The sequence below is a fragment of the Zonotrichia albicollis genome, chromosome 2, assembly GCF_047830755.1.
Source record: "Zonotrichia albicollis isolate bZonAlb1 chromosome 2, bZonAlb1.hap1, whole genome shotgun sequence".
Taxonomy (NCBI): domain Eukaryota; kingdom Metazoa; phylum Chordata; class Aves; order Passeriformes; family Passerellidae; genus Zonotrichia; species Zonotrichia albicollis.
Window position 1 is genome coordinate 14,938,990 of NC_133820.1, and position 27,929 is coordinate 14,966,918.

General features: G+C 42.5%; 3 protein-coding genes across 4 annotated transcripts; 1 reads left to right on the plus strand and 2 right to left on the minus strand.

Annotated features, from left to right (window-relative positions):
• The first annotated feature begins 6 nt into the window (after window positions 1-6).
• On the plus strand, window positions 7-14,775 carry GET1 (guided entry of tail-anchored proteins factor 1). 2 transcript variants are annotated; one of them, XM_074533996.1, is made up of 5 exons: window positions 7-134; window positions 9,420-9,585; window positions 10,498-10,565; window positions 12,651-12,765; window positions 13,765-14,775. In XM_074533996.1, exons 2-5 carry the CDS (start codon window positions 9,462-9,464, stop codon window positions 13,836-13,838), a joined length of 381 nt encoding a protein of 126 aa, XP_074390097.1. In that variant the 5' UTR covers window positions 7-134; window positions 9,420-9,461; the 3' UTR covers window positions 13,839-14,775. The 2 variants fall into 2 exon arrangements, with proteins under 2 accessions (XP_074390097.1, XP_074390089.1); XM_074533988.1 differs by lacking the exon at window positions 7-134 and adding an exon at window positions 7,574-7,739.
• On the minus strand, window positions 2,726-7,496 carry HMGN1 (high mobility group nucleosome binding domain 1). The gene is made up of 6 exons (XM_074534007.1): window positions 7,311-7,496; window positions 7,012-7,044; window positions 6,867-6,896; window positions 6,729-6,779; window positions 4,835-4,969; window positions 2,726-3,624 (listed from the first exon to the last, which is right to left on the minus strand). The coding sequence occupies exons 1-6, from the start codon at window positions 7,323-7,325 to the stop codon at window positions 3,577-3,579; spliced, it is 312 nt and encodes a 103-aa protein (XP_074390108.1). The 5' UTR covers window positions 7,326-7,496; the 3' UTR covers window positions 2,726-3,576.
• A 21-nt stretch (window positions 14,776-14,796) lies between the features above and the next one.
• LCA5L (lebercilin LCA5 like) lies at window positions 14,797-27,925 on the minus strand. Its single transcript, XM_074536181.1, has 7 exons — window positions 27,763-27,925; window positions 24,450-24,970; window positions 23,005-23,142; window positions 21,137-21,230; window positions 18,360-18,463; window positions 17,957-18,074; window positions 14,797-16,469 (listed from the first exon to the last, which is right to left on the minus strand). The coding sequence occupies exons 1-7, from the start codon at window positions 27,923-27,925 to the stop codon at window positions 15,850-15,852; spliced, it is 1,758 nt and encodes a 585-aa protein (XP_074392282.1). The 3' UTR covers window positions 14,797-15,849.
• Window positions 27,926-27,929: the final 4 nt, after the last annotated feature.

A 27,929-nucleotide genomic window follows, 5' to 3' on the forward strand; every position in this document is an offset into this window, starting at 1 on the left:
GCCGCCATCGCCGCCGCACCACCCGCCACGGAGCCGCCGTCGACACCTCCGCCAGGAGCGCCCGCGGGGGGGCGGCGGAAAATAGTTCCCGCAGTACCGGGCGCTTCGAGCGCGCCGAGGGAACAGCGGTGAAGGCGTGTGGCCGCGGGGAATATACACGAAGGGAAGCGGGGTGGGTGGCAGGGGGGATGGTGGGGAAGGCGGCGGGTGAGGAGAAGGGGAGGCGGAGGCGCGGAAGGATCGCGCGAGGAAGGCGGCGGTGACGCGCACCGGGGGCGGGGCTGAGCGCGGCGAGGCGGCAGCGCTGAGGGGTGGCGGGGGAGAGGCGGCGGCGGCTGCGGGGCTGCTCCGGTGGGCCCGGGAACAGCGGTGCTGGCGCCAGTGCCTCGGCCTCCCTAGCCCGGGACAGCCCTCCCGGGACCGGCGAGACACCGACAGCCGTTTCCAGGGGGGGATGCGGTGACGGAGCGGACGCCGTGTGCCGCCGGGCCACGGCCTTTGCCTCGTGTGCCGTGTCCGGCTCTGGGCTCCTCACTGCGAGGATATCGAGGGGTTGCAGCTTATCCACAGAAGGGGAAGGAGCTGGGGAAGGGCTGGAGAGTCCCTGAGGGAGCTGGAAGGGGCTGAGGCTGGAGCAAAGGAGGCTCAGGGGCCCTCGTGGCTCTGCACAAGGCCCTGCCAGGAGGGCACAGCCGGGGGGGTCGGGCTCTGCTGCCAGGGAACAGGGACAGGAGCAGAGGGAGCGGCCTCAGGCTGGGCCAGGGCAGGCTCAGCTGGGACACGGGGAGAATTTTTTCGCTGGAAATGAGATTGAACATTGGAATGCTCTGCCCAGGGAGGTGTTGAAGTCCCCATTCCTGGAGGAGTTCAAGGAACGACTGGAAGTGGGTCGTTGACAAGGGGTTGATCAAAGGTTGGACTCGATGATCTCAGAAGTGTTTCCAAAGCAAAATGATTTTGTGATAATGCGATTCAAAGTGCACTGCGCCGCGTGGTGCCCAGTGTGTGCCGTGGCTGCAGGGATTGGGGAGCATCAAGGCTGTGTCCTGTGCTGTGACAGCAGAGCCCCGTGCGGGATTCCGGGGACACCTGGGGGTCCCCAAACACCACCTTGGGGAGGGGCATTTCCCACACACAGCACTGCTCCCCTGGCATCACTGAGCCAAAAAGAAACCAGCTCTGCCCCCATGCCTGTGCCACCTCGAGCCTGGCTCCTGGAGGCAGCATTTTGAGAGCCAGGACATCGAGCTGTGAGAATGGGCAGAGGGATGGAGCAGCTCTGCTGGCAGGAAAGGCTGGCACAGGATCCCTGGCAGTGCCCAAGGCCAGGTTGGACATTGGGGCTTGGAGCAGCCTGGGACAGTGGAAGGTGTCCCTGCCATGGTAGGGAGTGGGACTGGATGATTTTTAAGTTCCCTTCCACCCCAAACCATTCTTCATTTTTCTTTCCCACAGCTGTTTCCCAGCCATGCCCAGCATGTACACTGATATAAACAGCAATGGCTGCACTTGTGTTATATTTTAAATCCCAGGTCTTTGCCTATTTAATTCCCCACCTCTGGTACCTTAAAATGCATTTTTAAAACCTTGAAGTAAATTACTTTTATGTCTCATTCACTTAACCCAAACAACTACTAGTAATATACAAAGACTACAGAGAATGTTCCAAGCAAGAAGTTCTGTTCTCCTGCTGTTGTATTTTGAATCAGATTGTGCTCCACTGGATTCACATTTGCATCAGCTCTCACTCCAGTCCTTAGCTGAAGACCAAATAAATCACACAGGACAGAGTAATATTGAGAAGTTACAATAAATAAAGCAGTGGGTGATAGATGTGGGGAGGTGCTGAAAGTGCACAGGATCACAGCACCAGAGACCCAAACACATGAAAAACAGACACTCTGTAAAAGCAGGGAGGAGTGGTTATTTTAGGGGATTTACCTGCAAGTTTATTACTTATTTAACTGGTGGGTTAAGCTTGCCAAAACTAGAGAATAATATCATAGAGATAGATTTTGTTACTATGAAATTAAACCAACAAATATAAGCAGGATGTTAAGGGAAGTGAGTGATAAAAGTGGCATCAATTTCCAGTTTTGAAATATCCAAGAGGTTGAAGCCAAAGCCAGGTGTGCTCTCAATGTGAGGAACATTCCTGTGATGGAATGGAACAGGAGCACATTGTGCTCTAAGGTTGGGAGACTTCCTATAGAAAAGTTAAAGATTTCTAAAGTATTGAAGAGATAAAAATGGTAAAATTCTTCTTGAATTGAGAGTATTGATGAAGAAAGCAAATCAGAGGTGAAACTGAAGTGGCTTTTTTTAGAAATAACTGCAACAATTTGAAAAAGGCACTAAAAATGTACAGGAAGCAGGTACTGGGCCTGCAGGTGTTACTTAGGAGCATAAACAAATTCTGGGGTAAGAGGAAAGAAAACAACAAAGAACAAACGTTTCTGTTTGAGCCTGGCTCCTCCCAGCACAAGGTGACAGTTTGTGGCTGCCATCTGACACTCACTAATTATTGACTTTTTTAAAGCAAACAGCAGCAGCACAAAGCTCTCACTTTGCAACTGCAAGTTTAGACCAATGCTGCAGTTCTCCACTCCTGAACTGCCACCCATCTCTTTAAAGTACAATTTTTGCACTCTGAAGGACACAGTTACAAATCCAAACCACAGCACTCACATTGTGAGTTCACACTCAATACAGGAGCTATGGAAACATCCTTTCATAATCAAGATTTATTTGGCTTTTGTTTGGTGATCACAAACACTATCAACAATTTTACAATTGTTTTTATTCACAGAGCTTTTTTAAATCTAAAAACTAATTCTGTTTTTTTTTTCCTAGCACTATTTCAAATATTTTTCACTCAATCTTTGTAGACAAGCTGTCCTTGAAAACTAGATGTGAAGTTCCAGTATCTCAAATATTGACATAACAAGTTCCATCTGCCAAGCAGAAACTTTTACTTAAGACAGTATTTAAAGATATAAAATAAAAGTTTCCAATCTTTTTGCATCACAGCTACAAAGTTGTTGGAAAAAAATAAAGCTGCAACTACCAAAAATAACTTTGTCACTGATATACATCACTCAGCAGGGAATCCACCACTAGGGAGCAGTTTTATTAGATAAGCAATTCTACTGATGGTACAACCACAGAGAAAGATAAAGAACTAAAATGTTAAGACATTCTCAACACATCATTATGAATTCCAAAGTCTGATCTGTGTTATGCTTCATTTTATAGGATAGAAAACTGTCCCTTGGAGGCTGTGGAAGGTGAGGCTTAATCAAGGCCTCAATGCCCTCTCCTTAATTAACACACTGTTAATTTCTAGTTTCATAGAAAACAGACAACCAGTACATGATTTTACCACTTAAAAAAAGCATTTACACTTATCTAAATATGTAAAAAAATGGGTTGAGTCGGGATTCTCTCCTTTTTAAAAACGTGTTTTCTAGAACTACTAAAAAACTTGCATTTACAAAATAGTTGATAAAAATATTCCTCTGAATTGTACAAGAAGAAAGGTTTAAGGACCACCAGTTACAGATGTGGGAGCAGGTGTCACTCAGACTTCACTTCTTTCTCTGCAGCTGCATCAGGTGCTGGGGTCTGGAAAAGGGAAAAAAAAACCAGAATAATTCAGTGCAGGAAGTTTTTAGTGGTTCTGATTAGTTTGGAGTGGTTTTAATGCACCTTAAACCCTGCACAGAATAACCCTGACTTGTTCCTGCAGATTTCTTTTGGATCTGCTAAACCAAGCTTCACAAAAAGGCTCCTTGGATCCACCAGGATGGATTGCAGGATGTTGATTTGTTACTAAACACACACTGCAAAGCGTTTTAATTGCATTACTGCCTTTATGACAGAAAAACCTCCAGCTGTTACACAGCTCCAGATACACGAGGTGTTTAGAAAATCCATGAGGTAACACTTCATGCCTTTAAACTTCAGTGCCACACTTTAAATATTCTTCAAATCTTAACCCTGTTTGAATTCTTAGCAAACAGTAACATCCAACAGGACAGACTCTGCCTTTTGGTACAAAATTACACCTAGAATTTTGGGTGCTGTGAGCAATCATCATCCATTCCTTGTACATTTACATAATCTCTGCTCTGTGAACTAAAGGGACCCCAGGTGGGAACGCTGCCAAATTTGGTTCCACTGCTGAAGCTTTACAAGCACAAATTAAAAGACTGCAATAATGCCAAAAATGAGTCAGCTGAAGAACCTGCAGTTGGAGCACAACTTTTTCACACTCCAAGCTTGACAAACTGTTACCCCAGAGCTCACTGAAGTACCATCCTGTACCTTCCCAAACAAAAACCAAAATATTTCACTGAACCAAAACTAAACCAAAATACTCCACTGAACTGAAATTGTCACAGAAACCTGACACCAACTCCAGGCCCATAATTTTCACACTTGTATTTCATCCCTGAAAATCCTGGCCTGAATTTGTAACAATGTCTGCATTCCAGGAGTGTAATGCAGAGTGGAGGATGCTGAAAGGACCTGATCCATGTCTCCAAACAGTTCAGCCACTCTGGCACTGTGGGGCAGCCAAGACTCACCTGGCACAGCAACAACTCATTATTGGTTGTACTTTGTCCCTGCACCAACCTGTCCCTTCTCCCAGCAGGGTCTCTCAATGTCACCTCAACTTTGCCCAGATCACCTCTGGGTTTTTACTCAAGACTCTTTCCAGACCCAAGTAAAAGAATATTTCATTTGTCAACAAACTTTAGTAGCAAAAAAACCCAAACAAAAACAACTTCTCAATAACAGCAAAACCCAAACCCAGCCCTGCAAACTTCACCTCCTCAGTTTTAGCTTCCCCATTTTCTGCAGGCAGGTTGTCCTTTGTCTGCTGCTCTTGGTTTGTCTCTTCTGTCTGTTTTCCTTTAGGCCCCTTCTTCCCCTTTGATGGAGCTTTCTTGTCCTCAGATTTATCCTACAATGAAATACATTGCCAGTAAGTCAATTGTTATGATCTTCCAGGTAAACCTTGAAAACAATAAAAAACACAAAAAAGATAGATTTGCTAAGCTACCAACAACCCCTGATCGCCCACTTATAAAATATTTCAGAATTACATAATTACAACACAAGACTTCTATACTTCAAATGCCAAAATATATTTTTCTTCATTACTATTTATTTAAAAAGCCCACTAAGTAATTCCATAATGAGCAAACTTCTCACAACTGCAAAAAAATAATGTGAGAAAAGTTTTAAAAACTGATAAAGTTGATGTAAAAAGGTTTTTTAATGAATTAAATAATCTTTGACTGTTAATTAATAGCTTGAAGTAGTTTTAAGCAGAAAATCCAACATCAATGAGCAGCAGTAAGTGCAGATGCATCACAGACACTGTAAAAAAAAGGAAATTACAACTTGGTAGCATTGGAAAGCTTCCCCAAATTCTTCAGGCGAACAGCCCTGAGAGTGGGAACACACTGATAGTCAGACCACTGGAATGAAGGTGGGCTCCTGATCAGTAACTGCTCAAGAGGATTAATGCAATGAAAATATCAGGAAGTCTAAAAGATTATGAGTTTATCTGAAATTAGAGAATCAATTTCAGATATCAATTGGATATCAATCAATTAAAGAACAGTTTGGGCTGAGAAGGATCTTAAAGATCATCTCATCCAATCCCCAACACCTCCCACTGTCCCAGGCTGCTCCCAGCCCAGTGTCCAACCTGGCCTTGGGCACTGCCAGGGATCCAGGGGTGGAATTCCATCCCAGCCCTGCCCACCCTGCCAGGGAACAATTCCTCATTCCCAATGTCCCATCCAGCCCTGCCCTCTGCAGTTAGAAGCCATTCCCTGTCACTCCATCCCTAGGAAATTATCTCCCTTCATCTTTCTTATCAACTCCCTCCAGGTACTGAAAGGTCACGATGAGGTCACCCCAAAGCTTTTAACACATCACTAATAAAAGCTTAAGATGACAAAGGAACACTTAACAACGCAAACAGCAGCGAGCCAACAGACACAAAGCCTTTTTTAATTCTCCCAAAACCCAAACAATTTTACACCTCACTTATTTCCACTGTGAAAGCTGTGCTGAAAAATTCAAAGATCACACAAAGCCACTTTCTTACACACAAACACCTGAAAGTTTGACCACATGAATGGAAGCTCATGTGGTTTTTAAGTGGCCAATACAATTTTTCCCTGTCCTAACACACTTCTTTAAAACATCAGTAGGTGTGTTTTACCCCCTCTTGTTACACAGATGAAATACAACGCTATGCACAGAATCATTCAGTTTGGAAAAGTCCTCCAAGATACTCCAACTTTAACTGAGCACCACCCTGTCAACCAGAGCAGAGCAAACCAGATCCTAGCCTATGCTTGGACACCTCCAGGGGTGGTGACTTCACCCCCTCCCTGGGCAGCTTTTCCAGTGCCTGCCCAGCCTTTCTGTGAAGAAATCCCTCCTGATGTCCCAACGCAGCTGCTTTGACAGTCAGGTAGTTCCACCCAATATAACACGCATGGATCCGTGCCCACGCTTCCGTGCAATGCCTGGAGCTTAACAAGGCTCTACAGCCACAGCGATGGAATGTACCTGTAAATACTGGCAGAAGCACATCAAAACAACGCTTCAGCCAAGTTCCCACAAGGAACAAAACCATTCCAGCAGGGTTGTCCCCAAGCACCTCCACCTCCTCTCCCTTTCCTTTTCCAATTCATTCTCACCTTTGCCGGCAACTTTTTAGGTTTCGGCTCCGCTTTGGCAGGCGCGGGTTTCTGAGGAGAGAGAACAAGTCAGGCGGGGATCCAGTCTGGGCACGGCCTCCCGCCCATCTCGGCAGGGCCCCGCCGCTCGGCACTTACCGCGGAGAGCCGCGCCGATCGCCGCTTGGGCTGCGGGGAGACACGGACACACACAGGGACAGAGAGAGAGAGAGAGAGAGAAGGGTGTGAGGGGCGGGCAGCCCTGAGCAGCCCCGCCTGCCCCGCCGCCCTGCCCGCTCCTTACCTCCTCGGGGGCGTCCCCGTCCGCCACCGTCACCTGCAACACACACAGCGCGTCAGCGAGCGGGGCGGCCCCGGCCCCGGCCCCCGCCCGCCCCTTCCCGGACCGCGAGCCTCGCCGAGCCCCCCCAAGCCTCCCTCCCACAGCCCCTGCCCCCTTCCCGGCACAAGGGGAACGCGCCGGCCCTCGGTACCGCCCGCCGCACCGGAGCCCGCGGCGCGGCCGCTTCCCGCCGAGCCCGCTCCCCACACACCCCCGGCCGTCCCCTCCCAGCGGCTCCGCTCGCTGCCGCCCGCCTTCACCTTCCTCTTGGGCATCTCGACGCTCCCGGCCGCGACCCCCGCGGCTGCGGCTGCTCCTGCTCGTGTGGCGCGGCTGCTGCTGCGAGCGAGCGCTGCTGCTGCGGCCGCCTGCGCGCCCCAGCCCGGCTGCGCAGCGGAGCCGCCGCCCCCCTCCCCATCCCAGCAGCGCCAGCGGCGCCGCAACAGGATCCAGCCGGATCGGCGCGCGCCCCGCCCCGCCCGAGCGCACCGCCTCCCCATTGGCCCGCCCGCGTCACGTGCCCCGTGCGCGCGGCCCCGCCTGCCCTCCGGCGGGCGCTGTGAGGAGGCGGCGGCGGCGGAGGTGGCGGTGCGGGGCCCATGGCGGAGAGCGGCGCCTGGCTGCTGGTGCTCAGCGCCGTGTTCCTCTGCAACGCGCTCAAAATCCTGCTGCCCTCCTGCTCCTCCCTCGTGAGTGATGCCGCCGGTGGGGAAGTGGGAGAATGGCTGGGAGGGGACCCCAGGGAACTGGCGGGGCGTTACGGGGGTTCTCTCAGCACAGGGGGAAGCGATGCCGGGGGACGGGCAGGGTCTGGTCCTGCTGCCGGCCTTGCAGAGGAGAAGCTGGGGCTGGAGATGGTGGAGCACAGCCCCTCTTTCTGCGGGATGAGTTACCTGTGTTATCATTGATGAGTTACCTGTGTTATCATTGATGCTCCTGAGCCTCCAGCCCTTGGGATGCATCACGGAATCCTGGAATGGTTTGGGCTGGAAGGAACCCTAAGGATGATCCGCTCCCACCCCCCTGCCATGGGCAGGGATCCTTGCAGCGGGCCCGGATGCTCAGAGCCCCGTCCAGGCTGCTCCTGAACTCCTCCAGGGATGGAGCAGCCACAGTTTCCCAGTTTTCGGGGTAGGAAGGATCACTTTGCTCAGTCTTGCTTGTTTTCAACAGATGGACGTGCCCATTGTTGAGATGGGAGATCTGTGGATACGGAGATTAAGGAGTTAAATCACTGTAGGAATAAATCTCAGTAATCTGATTAGGGCGCCCCTGTTCTGATCTGAAGCATTGCTGTGGAAACGTGGATAATGGAATTCAAGACAAATAAACTCTGTGGCTGCCAGATAAACTCACATGTGCACAAAGATGCTGAAATCCCCATTGCTCTGCTCTACCGTGGAAATGACTTCACTGGCACAGAGATCAGTGTGCACTGTTAAAAAATGGACAAAAGTCCTTTAAACCTTACATCACCCTCAGCAGTTTGGGAAGCTGAACTCTGTTGCTAGAGATGAGTGATGAAAGAGCCATTTGAAGAGAGGCTGAGGGCATTTGGTTCCTTCAGGCTGAGGCTGGGATCTGCAGCTCCTCCCAAGGGACAGCTCTGAGCTCTGGCACAGGGTCAGCACCCAGGGAGCAGCTGCAGCTGGGCCAGGAGGGATTTAGGTTGGATTTTAGGGAAAGGTTCTTGCCCAGAGGATGCTGGCACTGCCCAGGGAATGGGCACAGCCCTGAGGCTGCCACAGCTCCAGGAGCTTTTGGCCAGGGATGCCCAAGGTGGGATTTTGGGGGTTTGGGACAGGGCTGGGACTCAATTCCTTGTGAGTCCTTTCCAACTCAGGATATTCTGAGATTCTCTGAAGATTTCTGCTCAGCCTTTTGCTGTGGTTTGAGGCTGAAAATGGTATTAATGCTTTCACTGTCTGCAGGCCTGAGAACAGCATCCATGGGGAAATAAATTACATGTGTCTTGGGGAAGCTGGAAGAATTTCTAAGGAACAGCAATAAAAAGATTTTGTGTCTTTTTGTGCCAGGCAAACAGAGTTCATGAACTGACAAGCAGGTGGTGCCTCAAGAAAAGAAATTAAGAAAGTAAAAGGAAGGAAGTAAATGTTGGAATAGTTGGCTGCTGGAGCTGGAAATGGGAATGATCACAGAATCATTTAAATTGGAAAAATCCTTCAAGACCATGGAGCCCAGCTTGAGGCTGTTTCACCTTGTCACTTGTTCTCTTGTCACCCAAGGATCTCCCGCATCTCAGTGAAAGGCCCTTTGTTGTGGGAGGCTTTTCAGATCATACTTTGGGCACACTAATGCAAATCAGTGGAATTCTGGAGCAGGAATTGATCATTTCCTTCACTTCTCAGATATCCAGGCTGTTGCAGAAGGATGCAGAGCAGGAGTCCCAGATGAGAGCAGAGATCCAGACCATGAAGCAGGAGCTTGCCACCATCAGCATGATGGACGAGTTCGCCAGATACGCGCGGCTGGAGAGGAAGATCAACAAAATGACTGACAAGCTCAAAACCCACGGTACAGAGCTGTGTCTGCTCCTGCTCCACAAGGAAAAACATTTTCTGTTTCTGAAATGCTGGCAAGAGTATTTTCAGCTTTAAGTATTTATCCTTCAAACTAGCCCTTTCCTTGAAATTTCCTTTCCTTTCCTTTCCTTGAAATTTCCTTTCCTTGAAATTTCCTTTCCTTGAAATTTCCTTTCCTTGAAATTTCCTTTCCTTTCCTTGAAATTTCCTTTCCTTTCCTTTCCTTGAAATTTCCTTTCCTTTCCTTGAAATTTCCTTGAAATTTCCTTGAAATTTCCTTTCCTTGAAATTTCCTTTCCTTGAAATTTCCTTTCCTTGAAATTTCCTTTCCTTGAAATTTCCTTTCCTTGAAATTTCCTTTCCTTGAAATTTCCTTTCCTTGAAATTTCCTTGAAATTTCCTTGAAATTTCCTTTCCTTGAAATGTCCTTTCCTTGAAATTTCCTTGAAATGTCCTTTCCTTGAAATGTCCTTTCCTTTCCTTGAAATTTCCTTTCCTTGAAATTTTCTTTCTATCCCGTCCCTTTCCTCTCCTCCTTCCTTCCCTTTTCTCTTTCTTTCTCTCTCTCCTTCTTTTTTTTCCTCTTTAAACTATTTCAAAATCTTTCCTGTGTCTTCCCAGGAATTTCCTGGGCTTCACTTGGTAATTATTTATTCTTTCTCATTGATGCTCATCACTGAATTCTGTTTTGAGTAAGTCAAGATAGCAATTACAATGTGATACAGAGCTGGCAGTTTGCTGTAGAAGAATGTTTTTAATACAGCTATAAGTGATATGGAAAGAGATTTTTAACAGGGCAATATCCAGCCTTAAAGAGGTGAAATATTAAAAAATTACTAATCTAATGTAATTATAACTCATTACTGTAAGTAGTGGAAACTAATATTTTCATTTTCTTTAACAGTGAAAGCACGAACTGCCCAATTAGCCAAAATAAAGTGGGTCATAAATATTGTATTCTACATAGTGCAGGTAAGTGAATATTTTGTTATTGATACAACTTCAGCCAAATCCTCAGTAGTGTCACAATTCTCTCCTGGTTTATTGGCCCATATCCCCCAGCCAGGGAGGAGCTGGAGCTGCTGCAGAGCCCAGAGGAGGCTCCAGGATGAGCAGAGGGATGGAGCAGCTCTGCTGGCAGGAAAGGCTGGCACAGCTGGCATTGCTCACTTGCACAGGAGAAGCTTTGGGCTGAGCTCAGGGCGGCCTTGCAGGGCCTGGAGGAGCCCCAGGAAAGCTGGAGAGAGACAATTGCCAGGGGATGCAGGGACAGCACACAGGGAATGGCTCCACACTGAAAAATTACAGGTTTAGATCAGATATTAGGAAGAAGTTCTTCCTTGTGAGGGTGGGCAGACCCTGGCACAGGGTGCCCAGAGCAGCTGTGGCTGCCCCTGCATCCCTGGCAGTGCCCAAGGCCAGGTTGGACATTGTGGAGAGCCTGGTTCAAGCATGGCTTAAAGAAAGAGGCCATGAAGGTATTCAGCTAAGGGAAAAGCAGCCTTTCCCAGGCTTGATCCTGTAAATAATTAAGGTTCTCAGCCACCTTTTATATAAACAACAAGATTCTCAGACCATTTCCTCAAAAACAGGCAATGTTCTGTCCTTGGCTGTTCTAGGAACAGATGGCCATTCTGAGAACAGATATAAAGGTTTTGAGAGCTTTTCATATCATGGTGGGAACACTGATCTTGGTTTCAATAAACAAACTTCAGGTATTGTAAACAAAAGGAGGAGCTGAAGTTTTCTCTACAGCCTATTGGGAGCTCAGGTTTTGCAGTATGCATGAAGTGAATTAACCCTGTTATAAAAAGTGCCTGGTTGATCAATAAAGGGGAGTCAGATGCTGACCAACAAAGGTGGGTCCCTCCCCTCACTTCAACAGGACATTGGGGCTGGAGCAGCCTGAGACAGTGGGAGGTGTCCCTGCCATGGCACTGGAGGATTTTTAAATTCCTTCCAGCCCAAACCATTCTGGGATTCCAAGGACACAGAGTTTGTCAGACAGAAAAAAATTCTGCAGCTGGCAAGGAAATGATGATAAGATCTGGTAGTTGAGGATGGAAGGAGTTTAATTTTCATCTCAATTCTGTCTTTCTGGTTTTGAGGGGACAAGATTGGGATTTGTCTTAGCTCTTTAATCACTGGGGATTTTTTATATTGGACCCAAATCCACAAAAGTTCTGCTACATGTGAATATAATTCTGGCTTTGAAACCAAAATATATTTCTGCTGAGGATGCAAATCTCCACCTACAGCTGCCACACATTTCCTCATGGTGCCTCATCAGATTGTCTGAGAGTAGTTCTGACTGATGGCAGACAATTTGCTGGCAAGGATGGCAGTGGTCAGCATGAAGATTTCCTTAGGGGATTGTTCAAGTGAGTTGAACTCCTGGTAGGCAAAAATTCAGGCTAAAATGGTGTTGGAGATTTTTTCAGAGATGGCTTAGAAGGCAGCTGTGAGGAGCAGATTCTCACAGCCTGCTTCTGTAAACAGCAGAGGTTCTCAGGTTATTTTTAACTACAGGTAAAAGTGACAAGCATGAAGGCCTTGAGAGCCTTGCACATCAGAGTTCTTAGGCAGTTTTCTCATAACAAGTGGATGTTCTATCTTTGGCTGTTTTGGGAAAGCAAGAATAATTTTGAGAACCCAAATCTTGGTATTGGAAACATAAGGTGGAGTTGGTATGTTATCCCTGACCTATTGTGAGCTCAGATTTTGCAATATGCATGAAGTGAATTAACACTGTTATAAAAGGTGCCTGATGGATTAATAAATCAGAGTCGATGCTGACCAACGCAAGGTGGGTCGTCTCCCCTCCAACTTCAATAAAATGGGTCATCAGAATTTTAACAAATGCTATGACTGTGTGGATTGAAGACAGGGTCTTGAAAGAAAGATCCCCCTGCAACCTCCTAATATTGTGTATAAATTTAATATAAAATCTAAAAATATATTGAATAAGATAAAATAACAAAGAAACAATTCCAGAAAGCACTGGGAATGTATTTGATGTGTGTTATTATCCAAACTAATAAAAAATGCCCACTGCAGGCTGCCCTGATGATCTCTCTGATCTGGAAGTACTACTCTGAGCCCGTCACCGTGCTCCCCAGCAAGTGGCTGGCTCCCCTGGAGCGCCTGGTGGCCTTCCCCACAGGAGTGCCAGGTGAGGAACAGGACATGGCCCGGCCCCAGGGCATCCAGGGATTCCCAGCAGCTGCTTCCCTGACTCCCAGAGCACAGGAGGCTCAGGGGTGACCTCATCACTCCCTTCACCTTCCTGAAGGGTGGCTGTGCTGAGCTGGGGTCGGTCTCTTTCTGCAGGCAACAACAGACAGAACAAGAGAGCACAGTCTCAAGCTGTGCCAAGGGAGATACAGGCTGGAATTAAGGAGGAAGTTTTTCACAGAAAGAGTGGTCAAATACTGGAATCATTTACCCAGGGAGGTGGTGGAGTCACCATCCCTCAAAGAGTTTAAAAAAAGACTGGACGTGGCACTCGGTGCCATGATCTAGTTGAGGTGTTAGAACATGGGTTGGACTTGATGATCTTAAAGGTCTCTTCCAGCCTAGAAATTCTGTGATTCTGTGATTTCAGCAGCTCTTCCGTGTGTGGTTCTGGCTTCTTGAAGTGCTCATGGAATTTTGTCATTTTTATTTCCACTCAAAAAGAGCATTCTTCCCTTCTCTGTATTGAATAGACCCTGGGGAAGAGTTAAATTAGAAAATCAGAAAATCACCCAAAAGGGAGTTTTCTTCACAGGTGTGCTACTTACAAAACAGCTGATTTCAATTTCAGAGGAAATTTACTTTTTACATCTCTCAAATCCTGAATTTAAGTTCAGGCAAAGCATTCTGCCAGGCCTTAAACTGAGATATTTTCTCTTGGGTCTGTAGCAGATGGTTTTAGCTCTGGGGTGCGCTCACCACACTTTATTTGTGTATTTGGTGCTTTTTTCCCAAGACAGTCCAGATTTTTTTGGGACCAGCATTGATTTATCTCCCATCTCTTGTATCTCCCTTTTGTATATAAAGAGTTTAGTTCCTGTTGGCCTCATGAATTCTGAATTTAATTTTTTATACCTCCAAGGTTGTTTGCAGCTGCACAGGTTCCTCAGAGTTATTGATCCAAGAATTCCAATTGTGTTTTCTCCCTCTTTTCCAGGAGGAGTGGGAATCACCTGCTGGCTCGTGGTCTGCAATAAAGTTGTGGCCATCATGCTGCACCCCTTCAGCTGAAGGAACCCCCAAGCTGCATTTGCATAATCACTGTTTTAAATTAATTTAAAAAAGAAAAGGGACAGTTATCTTTGATGAGACAAGGGCTGAGACAATCCTTGTTACTCCATTTGGATATCTCTCAGTCCTTTGGATTCTTTTGATTTCACTTCCCAGAGTTTGTCTTTCATTTTGGAAAGAACAGCACTGCTGGTTATAAAACCTCATTTTGGGTTTAGTCATGGCAGAACCATAAGGTTTTGTCATGGCCTGTTGTCACAGTGTTGGATTTGTGGTTTGAAATTGGAAATGTGCTGGCTTTTGGGATTCATTTGGGAGCTTGGTTGTTTCTTTCTATAAAATACAGATTGGCTGTTTCTTTCTATAAAATGTGGAAGCTTCACCCTGAGGTGGGATCATGCTGGGTGGTGCAGAGGGCAGAGACTTGAGGCAAAACAATTTCCTTGTCATTTTTTACCCTAAAAATCAGAATATTCTTGAACTCTCCTAAAAAAATAGATGAGTTAAATCAAGATTTTTATCTCTTCAGAGGTTTTTCCAGCTGCCAAGCACAGGTTGGTGTCAGTGAAGCAGAGGACAGTGCTGTTCCTGCAGGGGATGCTGATTGAGCCTCCCACTCTGGAATTCCCACAGGAAAATGATCCCTCTGCTCTTCCAGGGCCTTTTCCTCCCTGCAGGAAGGGAAGGAAGGGGCCAGGACCCCTCCAAAATTGGCACTGCCTTCAAAAACCAGTTCAAAAGGTCAGGTTGTGTTGTGTGTATATATATATGGATTAAATATTTTTGTTTGTTTATTTGTTTTAATATTAATTTAAAATTTTGGATTTTATATTAGGAATTGCATTTAGCCTACTTGAAAATAAATATCAAGAAAAAGTGTGATTGAATGTTATGTAAAATTGTGGTTTTATTAAGGAAATAAAGCTTTTCAACCCATCTTAGGTTTTTTCATCTCTTTTTTAATGTTAACTGCAGTTTTCCTGAACAACCCACAAAAACCCCAAATAAACAAATCCCAAATGGCAAAACAAATCCCAAACTCACCGAAATCCAAGCCAAAACAACAGCCTCTGTCTCTGTGCATAAGGAAATATTGTTTGAAGCAACTCAACTAAATAATTTTTTTAATTATTTGAAATGTTGCTGCAACAGGTTCAGCTCTGAACGCCTTTGTCATCTTTAAAAACTTTTGTAGTTGAATTTTGGATGTTTTTTAATGTGCAATTGCCTTTAAAAATTAACAGAATGCCCCTAATTTTTTCAAACTTCACATGAATTTAGCAAGTATTAAATAAATTAATGTGAGGAACAAACCACAATCCTCCTCCCCTGGCTTACATAACCTTAAACAAGGATTTTTAGAGGCTTTTTGGGGACTGGCTATGCCTGACTTGTCCAAAACAATGCTTTCCTCTTGCACATTCATCTCTGCGTGTCAGCTGGGGAAGTTACCAGGCAAACTGCTTTGGTAAGTTCCAGCAGAGGGAAAGAATGAGGCTTTAGAGGTTCCTAATAAAAACAATGTAGGAGCAAATTATTTTTATTATCTGTGAATTGTGGAAGCTGTTGGGGAGTGAAGGAACTAAAAAAGTGTTTTCTTTTATTGCATTGTTGGTGCTCACCCAGCAGTGAACCTTGTGCAAGCTGGGTGCTCATGTCAGCAACTAACAAACACCCAGCTCCCAAATCCCAGCTCCTCGGGAATGCAAAAACCCGGAAGATCCTAAACAAGGACTGAATTTTACCTGGTAACAGGTAAAAATGATAAGGAATTCTTGATATAACATATTTTTGTGGAAAAAAATCAAGCACACAATGTGTTTTTTGTGACAGCTGATTGGATTGTTTTGGAAAAAATCATGGAGAGCAATTACCGGTGCTTGTAAGGTTTAATAAACATTGAATGAAAGTAAAACATTTGGTTTGTAACAATGGGAATGTTTAAACTTCTGAAGGCAAGCTGATGCACTGAACTATCAGCAATAAGTGTGGAGTGACTCAGGAGCTGTTTTTAACGAGGGGAGCCGGAGCCTGGCAGGGAGTTTGGGGTTTGCCTTGCCCCCCTCGCTGCTCTGCCTTCCCCCTGGTGCTGCCGGAGCTCCGGGAGTTTTCTCCTTGCGAACATTCCTCCCCAGAGAGCTCCTCCTTCGGGTGCCCCCTCCCCTGCCGGGGAGCTGTGCTGCCAGCCCGGGGGGGTTTGCCCAAAGGAAGGTTCATAAGCCCCAAAGGACATTTTCCCCCTGGGCACAGCGGTGTCATCACTGCAGCCCTGCCCTGCCTGTCTCTGGCTGCTCGGGCAGCTTTTCCCAAATCCTGATTTGCCTTTGGCACCTGAAGTGTGGAAATTCTCAACAGCCCCTGAGAAAATGTATTTTTTTTTCAGCCTGGTGGGGTCTTTGCTTGGACTTGGACCTTCACTCCTGGCTTTCTTCTTTTGCTGCTCATGGGGTTTTTTATCTTCTTTTAAATCTTCTTCCACTGCCTCTCCCTCTTGATTGCTCTTTTTTACTCTTTGAGGACTTCGTTCAGATTTCATCAGAGTTTTCAACTCCTGTTTAAGAACCTCTGTCTCTTTTTCCATTTCTTTAATAAATTCTGAAAATTTGCATTCTTCCATCAGCAGTTTGCCTCCTGAAATATTACAGGGTTTAAGAACATGAGGAGTTATGAAGCTTTAAAAAGAGCAAGTATCACATCCTTATTTCACGGCTTCAGTTGTTATTGATGGTATTCCAAATACCATCTCTAACAAACACAACAGCATGGGGTAAGATTTAAACAACATGATTCTGCCACTGAATCCAGGATCATATCCTTATTTTTACTTTTTTCATAGTGTTGAATTTAGTTAAAAGGATTTAGCTGCCATTATGTACAGCAATGGCTAAATACAGAAAAGTCATGTACAACGCAACAGAGAAACCAGGTGAGATCTCAACTCTTAATTGGCACTTTCTGGCTTTTAAGTGGAACTTAATTCACAACAGAGTTGCTTGTGTGGAGCAGAATATTCAGCAACTCTCTCACCTGGAAATGAGGGGGCTCCACTTTTCAGCAGGAAAAGGAACATGTGTGCAGAAATGCCATTTATCAGTGCAGGGGACAGCTTCTAATGGATCCTGTGCCCTGCAGTGACTCACAGAGTACCCCCAAACTGAGACACAATCCAAGCTTAAAGGGGAAATAAGAAGTTGCAGGAACTAAAAAAAGCCAAGTAAGGCTTCAATAAAAGCCTGCTATCAGTGAGAGAAACTCAGATTGCACAGATTTTCAGAGGGAGCACTGTAAGACCTGTGTTTTCTGTCAGTTTTAAAGGGGCATTTTAAAGCCAATTTTAAAGCTGATTTTGATTGTCTGGAAAGGCTGCAGGCTGAGAAGGCAGAGCACAAACTCAGGAGTTACCACATGCCAGGTTACAGGGATGGGACCTGGCATCACCTGTTCCACCTGGGCAAATGGGGGAGCTGGAGGTCTCCTGCCACTTGAGACATGTTTAGAATGGTGGCATTCAGACATTTTCTTTTCCTAAAAGCCTTAAAGGAAGTAACAGGAATATTACTAGAAAGAAAAACGTGAATGAGGGAACAGCAGTGGCTTTTTCTCTCCTCTGTTCTATAGAATTTCTTCAGAATAAAGATGTTTACAGACGAGTCCCTTGCATGTAACTTTTCCATGAGGACACAGTGGCTGAGATTTCCATAAAATCTCTTTCCAGGGATCACTAATGAGGAACTGCTCCCAGCCCTCACACTCCTTTTCCTTTTCCATGGAAATAGGTTCACATCAGTGATGAAGATTCCCAGCTTTGAGATCAGGGTTTGATTAGTGTGGATTAACACTGTTAATTATCCTGTTACAGACAGAACACTGAGCTTTTACCAGCCTGAGCTTTGGGAGAACAGCAGGGAGGAGATGCCCCATCCTGCAGGGCAGCACCAGCAGCAGCTGCATTTTCCAGCCCAGACAATTCTGTGTTTTCAGTGACGCCTCATTCATCATTTGGAACCAGTTCCTGTCAGCCAGCTGCCAGTGAAGGGCTGTCAGAACCACATAAATCACCAGAACTCCTGATAATTTGCAAAGACCAGGTGAATTTCTGAGAGAAACATTAAACCTACCTCTGTGTGTCCTGTTTGAAGTTATTGGCACTTTCTTGGTTGCTTGCTTTTCCTTTTTACCCCGGGCATGTGAGCACACTTCCTTTGCTTTACCTTCTCCACCTTCATCTTTGTTCTCCTAAAATTGGCAATTAAAGGTAAAACTTATGAGAGAATGCTTGTTTAATGACTTTTAAAAGAACTCAATCAGTGCAATAGTTAAAAAAGATGAGTAATTTCTATTGCTGTTATATTATATTTTGCATCACAGCATTATTTCTGTCCTGTAATCACACTCATGCAAAATCCCCATCCTAGATGATGGATCAGGTTATCCAGGCACATCACTGCAACTTAGGGAATAAAATACACCTTAGCTGAGAGTTTAAACAGGGAATTGGATTTGGATCCAGATCTTTCCCACCTTTTTTTGCTGGATTGGATTTTGTTCTGTTTCCTGGTGCTGAGACAGCAGCAGTTCTCTAAAACTCTCTTTATCTACTTGTACTGATCTGTTTACTCTCAGACCTGTTGAATAGGACAAACATTAGCAATGCAGTTATTTCTGGAATTAGACTGGTGATATAAATAAAATATATCTCTGACAACTGACAATACTGCTATGTGATCGAGAATTTCAACTTTTTTTTAAAAAATGCATATCCTAATGCCCTTTAAATAAGAAATTTTTTTCTGCTGAATCTGTAAATGCTGAAACTGGACACAAACCTGGATTTATGAGCCTTGTACATCAGTGCATCCTAAACATAAGTATATACATAAATATATATAAAAATATATTACTAAGTATATTTTCAGATAGAACATGTAAAATCAGACAAGTGTGTGCCCCAGAGCCCACATGGGCTTAATTCTTGGTTCCATTCTAGTGTAAATTTGAGAGGTCTGCTGTGAAGCCTCAGAGTTCAGTTTCCTAAATTTGGATCTTTTTGGAACCCAGCTCAGGGGGAAGGCTCAACACTGTTTGAAATATCAGTGGTCTTTGGATGAGATTCTGTTAGGAAAATTAATCCACAAACACCAGAGGTTTATGTCCAAAAAGGAGAGAGAGGAGTCCTTTGTGGCTTTATTGGAATAAAGGGAGAGGCCATGGGACATTCCCCTGGGATCTCTCAAATTTTTGGAGCATGCAGCCTCCTTTTTATCCCAATTTCCCTGGCTGCATTTCCCTTCTCTCTTTCCCCATTGCCTGAGGTACTTGAGAGGTTCAGACTTCCCAAAACACTTGATACCAGAGATTTCCCTCTAATGTATAACCCTCCTTTGTAATTTTTAATTCTTATGCAATTCAGGGGTTTGTCTTCCTCGTTGTTTTATCTTTCAATGTCCAGTTTCGTTTATCAGCAAACCTGAAGTTTATTTGTGAAAGCAAATCTCTTTTTCCATTCATCAATCAGTGGAATCCTTCCTATTGTTTCTTTTATCTCCCAGTGCTGGTTTCATCTCCCAGCAAACCCACAGCTTGTTTGGAAAGACAAATCCACGATTCCTCTCAATTCCAAGGGAGTGACTGAATGAGATGTCCAGAGAAATATGGATGCAAGATGGACAAGATGAGTATATTCTTCCTTTATTGTTAGAATACTGTTAGAATAATTGTTAGAAATTTTGACACAAGCAGCTGAGAAAGTTGCTGCTACCAGAACAGCAAAAATGGGATCTTATTCCCAGTTTGAGCTCATAAATCAAAGGATAAAACGCATAAAAACGCCCAAAAATGGAGCCCTCGGGGTGCTGCTGGCAGCGGGGCCGTGAAGGGGCTGCTGGTGACCAGCCTGCAGTGACTCTGGCGATGCGGGAGGAATTAATTTGGGTTCCAGGAGCTCCGGGAGCTTTTCCAGCCGGGAGTTCCCCGGCAGCGGGACCAGGGGGCGCTGCCCCCCCAGGTGAGCGGCCAGAGCTGCGCAATCCATCCAAAAATCCATTCGCGTTACCTGCACAGAGCTCTCCGGGCACCCGAGGAATCCTCCCTCCAGCCATTTATCAGCAGTGTTTAAAAACCCAGCTCTAAATTTACTGCTGGCTAAAAAAAACTTTTGTCAGCTAGAAAAGAATGACCTGAAGAGGCAACTTTTCAGAAATCTGTTAAAGGAAAATTCAAGTCAGTAGTGAAAACAAAAATAAATTTTCAGCAATTCCAGCTCTGGGCTTCCAAATCCATTAACTGGCAGAGAATGAAATTTTTCTCAATATTGTAAGAAATTTTTCTTAAAATTCCAGGGGATTGGGCAACTGTGCTTGGAAGCTTTTCGTTACAAAATATCATTTCTCCCTCCAACTAAGCTCCCTTATCTTGCTTAAAGGAAAGAAGAAATTAATTAATAACAGTGGTTTAAGTACCATAATTGAATAGCAATATTCAATTTCTATTGAATACAAGGCCATATGCAAGTAAAATAAAAAAAAAAAAAAGGTATTTATGTGGTGTAACTAAAACAGGAATTCAGAGTTGTGTCTGACTTGGGATGAGAACCAGGGATTTGTGTTTTTCTTAATTTTACACCTTGAATTACCAATCTTTTCCCTGTAGCTCATTGGTGGTTTAGGCAGTGATGATGGGTTTGCAAAGGCAATGAAAAGGAAACAAATAAGCAACTGAATGTGATAAGATTTTGTATTTCTGTCATGATTTGAGGAATTCTGTGGGGAGCATTTCCAGCAGACAGGTTTGCTCAGGGCTCTTTGGTACCCACATGAACAAAATCCTGATTTCTGCTTCATTTTAGGAGCAGCAATACCTGGTCAGTGTTTCAAGAGGTGCCTCAGCCATGAGGGAAGTCCATGTTTAGACCATCCCATCCCAAATTCTGGGTGTAGTGGAGGCAAACTGGGGCATCTCAGACAGCTCTGGTTGGTTTTAATCAGCTGAATCCCCCTCCAGGCAGCTGCCCTTGGAATGTTGGATAGCCAAAAGTGCATGGAACAGATATTTCTCCCCAATATCTATGAGCATCCATGTAAAAGAAATATTCTTTACTCAAGAGCTCTTTCTTCCTTGGTAGAACTTAATTTATATTGTTCTTTTCTATCATTCAAGCCTTTAAGCTTCCTGAACCTTTTCACCTTTTCAGCCCACACAAAAGCTCTACTTTGGTATTTAATTTGGAATAAACCTCCCAGTTCTAAAACAGTGGAAGTGTCACTTAACTAAACAAGAGAAGGAGATGATTACAGACATACTTTGGTCATTAGGAACCCAATCACTTCTGTCCCTCAGGGCTTTTGGAATCCAATTTGCATAAATGTTCTGTACATAAAGCTGCCGATCCTTTTCCTAAGAAGAAATAAACACTATTAAACTTCTAAAATGCATTAAAAATTACTTTTTACCTGCTTAATTTTCCCATGCTGGGTGAAACCCATCAGGGATTTCACCTTTTGCCAGACCCACGTGGTCTTTGTCATTTACATTTTTCCAGAATAAATACATTTTGCCTTTACTTCCTCTTTTTTGTTGATTAAAAAAAAATTATTTACTCAGTGCCCTTGTCATATGCTCAGTTGCTTCACAACCTGTTGCTCTGGTGGTGACATGAACTCCTGAGGCACATTTTGACATTTATTTAGCAAGATTCCTCTTTCCTCAATGAAATCTTCCTTAAACACAGAAGACAGATCTATGTTACACTCTCACCACTCCAGCTTTCAGTGGGAAAAAAAGAGGAACTTCATTTATTTGGGAAAATTACAAGTTATCCTGGAAGTGGAATGGCCTGAAATAAGACAGGTGCATAAAACTATGAATTTGTAAGGATAAAATCTGTTCTGGCACAGAAATAAGGTTGATAATCATGTCTGGTCTTCTATTGAAAATCTTCTATTGAAGATTTTCAATAGAAATCATCAGAATCAATAGAAAATTCAGATTTTCAATAGAATTCAATAGAATCAATAGAAAATTCAGAGACCTGGACACAGAGAGAACTGTGTGGAAAGGAGATGAAACAGAACTACTTTAGAGAAGAGTTAAGGTGAGAATAATTTGGAATAATTTGCATTTTGGGCCAGTTTTATATTAGTGTTCCTGAGGTTATTATTGTTCCCATCTCCCAGATCTGCATGTCCAGGAGGAGATCAGGCTCTGACAAGGAAAAAAGCTCAGCCAAGTACCAGGAGGGAATTTCTGCACCTGTTATAGGGAAAAAGGGATAAACAAAACCCCTGTGCAGAAATCCCAACCTCTATGAGCCCTCAGGAATTGCCTGTCCTGCCCTTCACAATGTCTGGGAAATCTCCCCTTAACAACAAATTCCACAGAAATTTCATTCCATTTAGGAAGAGAAAGCTCCCCAATGGGATCACCTTGAGACAGAAATATAGAAATAAGTGTATTTTCACTGTGTTACAAACACAGTTATGATAAAACCACAAGGGGTTCCAAGTTTTCTGGAATGTGTAAAGGTTTTCTTCATTACAACTCATGTAGCATCCCATTCCTGGCAGTTTTGGCTTTAAATCCATTTAGTTTTCCTGCATGTTTGATTTACAAGCATTACAAAAAGTGCTGGACTGGACCTATTCATCCCAAAATTGTTTGTCTAAAAATGAAACTGGGATTTAAGCAAATTCTTGAAACATTTCTGTGGGTCTTCTTGTTCAACTCTAATTTTGCAGGTTGTGATATTTGGCTCATTTTGACTTGTTTCTGTGAGGGAGCTCATTTAAAGTGAGGAGATGAATATATCTGACCCAAATCTGGAAAAATGGTAACATATTGACCAAGTTGTGGATTTTGGTTACATTTCTGATGCATTAATCTCTGCTTCAATTTATTATTGAGCTACTTCTAACAAATAGACCCACAATGATGAAGAATTTGATATTTCTGGCTTTTTTAGTAGATTGTAGCTGAAGCAGGAAAACAAATTCTATTAGTAAATACTGTAAAAGAAGCAAAAAAAAAAAAAACCAAGAAAAATAAAAGCAAAAGAAGAAAACCAAAGAAGCAAAAAAAAAAAAAAAAAAAAAAACCAAGAAAGAAGGAACAGATAACATTAAATATTTGAATTTTCCTGTGGAGACAGAAATCTGGACAAAACCTGGAATACCTTAATTTTTTGGTGAGCAACGTTAATTTCCATTAGCAACTTCTTTGTGGTCATTGTCGCTTCCAGGAGTTTTCTGCTCTCACTTGCCAGCTGACGACTAAAGGTGCTGTTGTTCATCTTCAGCTGCATTTCCAGACTCTTAAAAAAGGCACAGATTTTACCATTCTCACTGTGACAATTGGAAAACTTCAGTTCTTGACTGATTTAAAATAAAAGTGTGTTAATATAAGGAAATTTAAGCTCATAATTATGTATAATGACAGTTATTATCTTCTAATTATAGCAATATAAATAATATTATGGTACTATATAGTATATAATAGTAATATTATATACTATATAGTATATATACTATTAATAAATAATAAATACTATTGTATTTATTGATTTATAGTAATATAAATAATATAGTAATATAAATAATATTATAAAATATTGTATGTATTGTATTTTAAATAATACATTTGTTTTAATGTATTGTATTATTGTATTATAATTATAATACACACAATTGTATTAATGTATTGTAAATAATACATGAAACTATACTTAAGTATCTGAAAAATTGATTTCAAATTAAGAAAAAAAGGTTTTAAACCTAGTTTCAGTAGACAAAATAAAAGGTTTTGGCATTCAATCATAAAAATAAGGCTGTACATTACCTTTCTGATGGATTAATTTATAACACAAATATATTTGAGAAGTATTAAGGCTTTCTATTCAGACAGACCTATGAACTGTAGCAGAATAAGGAGGCTTAGTGTAAATGAAAATTTGGTGATTTATTGGGTTCTTTATCTTCAGAACCCAGGGCCATGCACTGAAATTCCAGTTCCTAAAAGTATCAGGTGGACACCCAACCCTGTGTGATTTTATAGCTCCTCACTCCTGGAAACAGAAAGTTTTTAAAAGAGAGTCTGAATTCAGCTGTTTGTATTTACAGCTTCTTTTAAGAATTCCTGGCTCTTTATTTAATTCTATTCATAACAGAGGAAATAGAAATGAATTCCTGGAGGAAATTAATTCCTCCAGGAAATTCCTGGAGGAAATTCATAGGAAATAGAAATGAATTCCTGGAGGAAATTCATAGGAAATAGAAATAATTCCTGGAGGACTGTGGAAAATTCACTCTTCCAGTTTTGTCGTAAAAATTGTGTTCCTATCTTTTTTGTGCTGGGGTCAGTGAGAGTAAAGGAACATGAGACATTAAAAGGAGATGAATTATCTCCTCTTGGACTTCCTTACACTCAGGAGAGCACTGGATTAAACAGCATCCAGTGTTACAGGATTGTATCAGAATCGTTCCTCTGATAAGAAGCAGCCAAAACTTTCCCACTATTCCTGCACCGAAACTTCTCCTGTTTAATGATCCTTGTGATTCCCTTCCAATTTAGGGATTCTATAATTCCCTCCATTCCACAAACACAACAATCTGCAGGCATTACCCGTATCCTCTCATCCTTTGCCTCCAATGTTTCATTAAGCACTGACAACCTGCGACTCAGCTCCTCCTTCTCTGCCAGAGCTTTGTCCTCCGACAGCACAGCCAAAGCCTTCAGGTCACCTTTAGTTCTCCTCAGGTCCGCTTCGACCTTTTTCAGCTCCCTGGCCGTGTTCCTCTCGGCCTCCTGGGACATTTTCAGGAGGTTCCTGAGGTGCCGCATGTCGCTGCGGTGCTCTGCCAGCATCTCCTGCAGGTGGCTCTCGGTGTTGTCGTACCGCTCCATGGCCTTGCTGTGCCGCCGGTTCAGCTCCCTCAGAGCCAGGTTCTCGAAGCTACACGTCTCGATTTTCTGCCGCAGGTCGAAGATTTCGTTCTTCAGCTCTTTGATTTTGTGCATCCTGGCCGAGGATATTCGCTGGGCAGTTGGGTTTTTTTCCTGGTAACCCGCCCCGCTCTGCATGGGTGAGGAGTTCAGGTTGGAGGTGTTTGGTCCTCTCTTCCCTCCTGCATTGAGATCAGAGAGGATTGGCATTAAGAGACAGAAATTATTGGAGAAAAATCAATCAATGTGTGCTTTCCCTGCTTATCCAACTACAGAATTGTGGTTTCTTCACAAAATGCCCCAAAATTCTGATGTTCAATGAGCAGCCTGGTCTAAGGAAAGGCTCCCTGCCCATGGCAGAGGGTGGAACAAGATGATCTTAAAGGTCCCTTCCAACCCAAACCATTCCAGGATTGTGTGATTCAAATGATTCACAGATAAATGCATTCAATATTTTATATCTCTGAGTCTTTTTGTGGCTGCAGCAGACCACAGCTAGCAGCCAATGGAAATAAATCAAAATAAATCAACAGAAATAAATTTTCAATCCACGGAAATCGATTTTCTTCCTGTAAATCATGCACTTCACTAATGCAGCCACAATTTGATGAACACAATTCAACCCATCAGAACCTGCACCTTGAACAGGTGCATGATAAAAAAACCAAAACAAAAAAACCACCAAAAAACAACAGAGTAATTTACAGGTCTGTAAGAACTCACAAACCAAGATGCTCCCAACAGCACATGGCTAAATCCCTGCAGCTGGGATTTCTAACCAGTTTTCTACAGCTTTCCAGTCAGCTTTGAATTAAACTACATTTTTAAATAAACCTTAAATGCTCATTGCATAGAACAGGTGTGCAGTTGCCTATGTGGCTTTTAAATAGCAATTAAAAATACATTAATGTGCTACTTCTCAGTGTGTTGCTGTCATTTGCCTCTCCATAAGGATTCTGGCTGAATTACTCTCATTTGCTTTTCCTGAAGCAGAATTAGAATTTAAAAATGTAACAGACTGTAAATCTGAGTGTGTTCCTCTTTTACAGGCATATATTCAGTTTCACTACAGCTCTCATGACATTTCAGGCAGTATTTTGATTAAAAGTTTACTATAATTTATAGATCACCTCAGATTTTATGGATAAAACAGGCAAGACCCTGACTTAAAAAACCACAAGAATAAAAAGACAGATCTTTTCAAGAACTTCTGTTTAATCCAATATTTTCTGCAACACAATTCTACTGCAGGAAAACTACAATAAGACCACAAATATTGTCATACAGGTATTTGCAAAATTACATTATCTTACTATTTTATTTTGCCAGAAAGGACTGAGAGGATGGGAAAAAAGGGCAAATACCTTTCTGCAAAAGCTGTCAGAAGTACTGTAAATGTGTTTCATTTCCAGTAGTCATGGACAAGCAAAAAGAAACCCTTTATCCTAATGATAGTAATAATAGTAATAGCAATAGTAATAATAATAGTAATAATAAAAATAATAATAATAGTAGTAGATATACAAATATACACAATAAATTATCCACCACAGGTAGAGGTCAGTAATGATTTTTTGCTAACTAGATATAAAAAAATGTCATTCTTTTTTCTGGTCTGCTACTTTCATGCCGGTATAACTTCTTGACTGTAGCATATAATGACACAGATTATAACAGAGACAATCACTGTTTTGGTGTTCTTGGATTGATTTCCATCTTGTGGCTTTGGTAAATCAAGATGAAATTTTGAAGCTCAGCAGGAAAAGGTTGCTGGTTTTCTGCTCATTTTTGTGATGTGGCTTGGTAGGATTTAAGGATTTAAGAAAGGATGGGTTGAGATGGGAAAAGATGCAGACATGGAGAGATTCCTGATGTTAACAGTGGCATAAATTCCATGTACATTTCCATCTCCCTTCTCCATGCTCATTCCATTGAGGCACAAATTCATTTCACAGGATGCACCACAACCCAGCTGGCCATAAAATGGCTGTTTTCTGGGCAAAACTGACACTTCTGTGTATTCTTTTTACCCATTTTCCTCAAGAAAAGCTTTTTTAGACACGCCAGGTGATGCATGGTCAGACACCAAAATGTGGCAGAGCCATTGCCAGGTCCTTGGGTTAAAGCTGAGGAATGAGGATTGCCAAGGGCTCCCACATCCCAGGGGATTCTCCCTTTGGATCACTGAGAGTTCTGGGATAACAAAGCAGGGAATCTCTCCTTCTCTTCCCTCCTCTTACTGGTGTTTGAAATAGAATTTATTAGATATATAAATTTTAAATATATATATATATATAAATATATAATATTCTTTATATAAGAATATATATATTATTCTTAATATTATACATATGTATATTCTTTATATATATTATATATATATAATATTCTTTATATATATTTATATATAAAGAATAAATGTAATATACATATAATATAACATATATAAAACATATATATGATATGATATATGATATACAATATATGATATATTACTAATATAATATAATATAATATAATATAATATAATATAATACATTATGTTATGTTATGTTATGTTATGTTATGTTATGTTATGTTATATTATATTATATTATATTAATTATATATTATATTATATTATATTATATTATATTATATTATATTATATTATATTATATTATATTATATTATATTAATTATATATTTTATATAAATATATATTTTCTATTAAATAAATATCATTTATACATTCAAAATTATAATATATATATATTTATATAATATAATATAATTTAATTGGATTATAGGCTACAGATTATATATACAATATATTACATGTAATGTTATGTTATGTTATGTTATGTTATGTTATGTTATGTTATGTTATGTTATACCAATCCTCTCTCTGAAAAACTCTTGTCTTTTTGCTAATTATCAAAAAAAAAAAGCCAAAGAAAGGGAACAATGATATTTCTTAAGAGAATCTCATACTGCCAGAAAACAAATTTACCTTTTTTATCACCTTGGGCATAGAGATACAGTCCATATTTCTTTCTTTCCTTTCTTGTCTTGTCCTTCTTCTGGGTTTCCCTCTCTTCAGTTCCTGGTGTTCCTAAAGGTTTGTGTCCTCTGACTCTTTCAAGGGCAGCCACTGAAAAAGCTCTTGGAATCATCCCT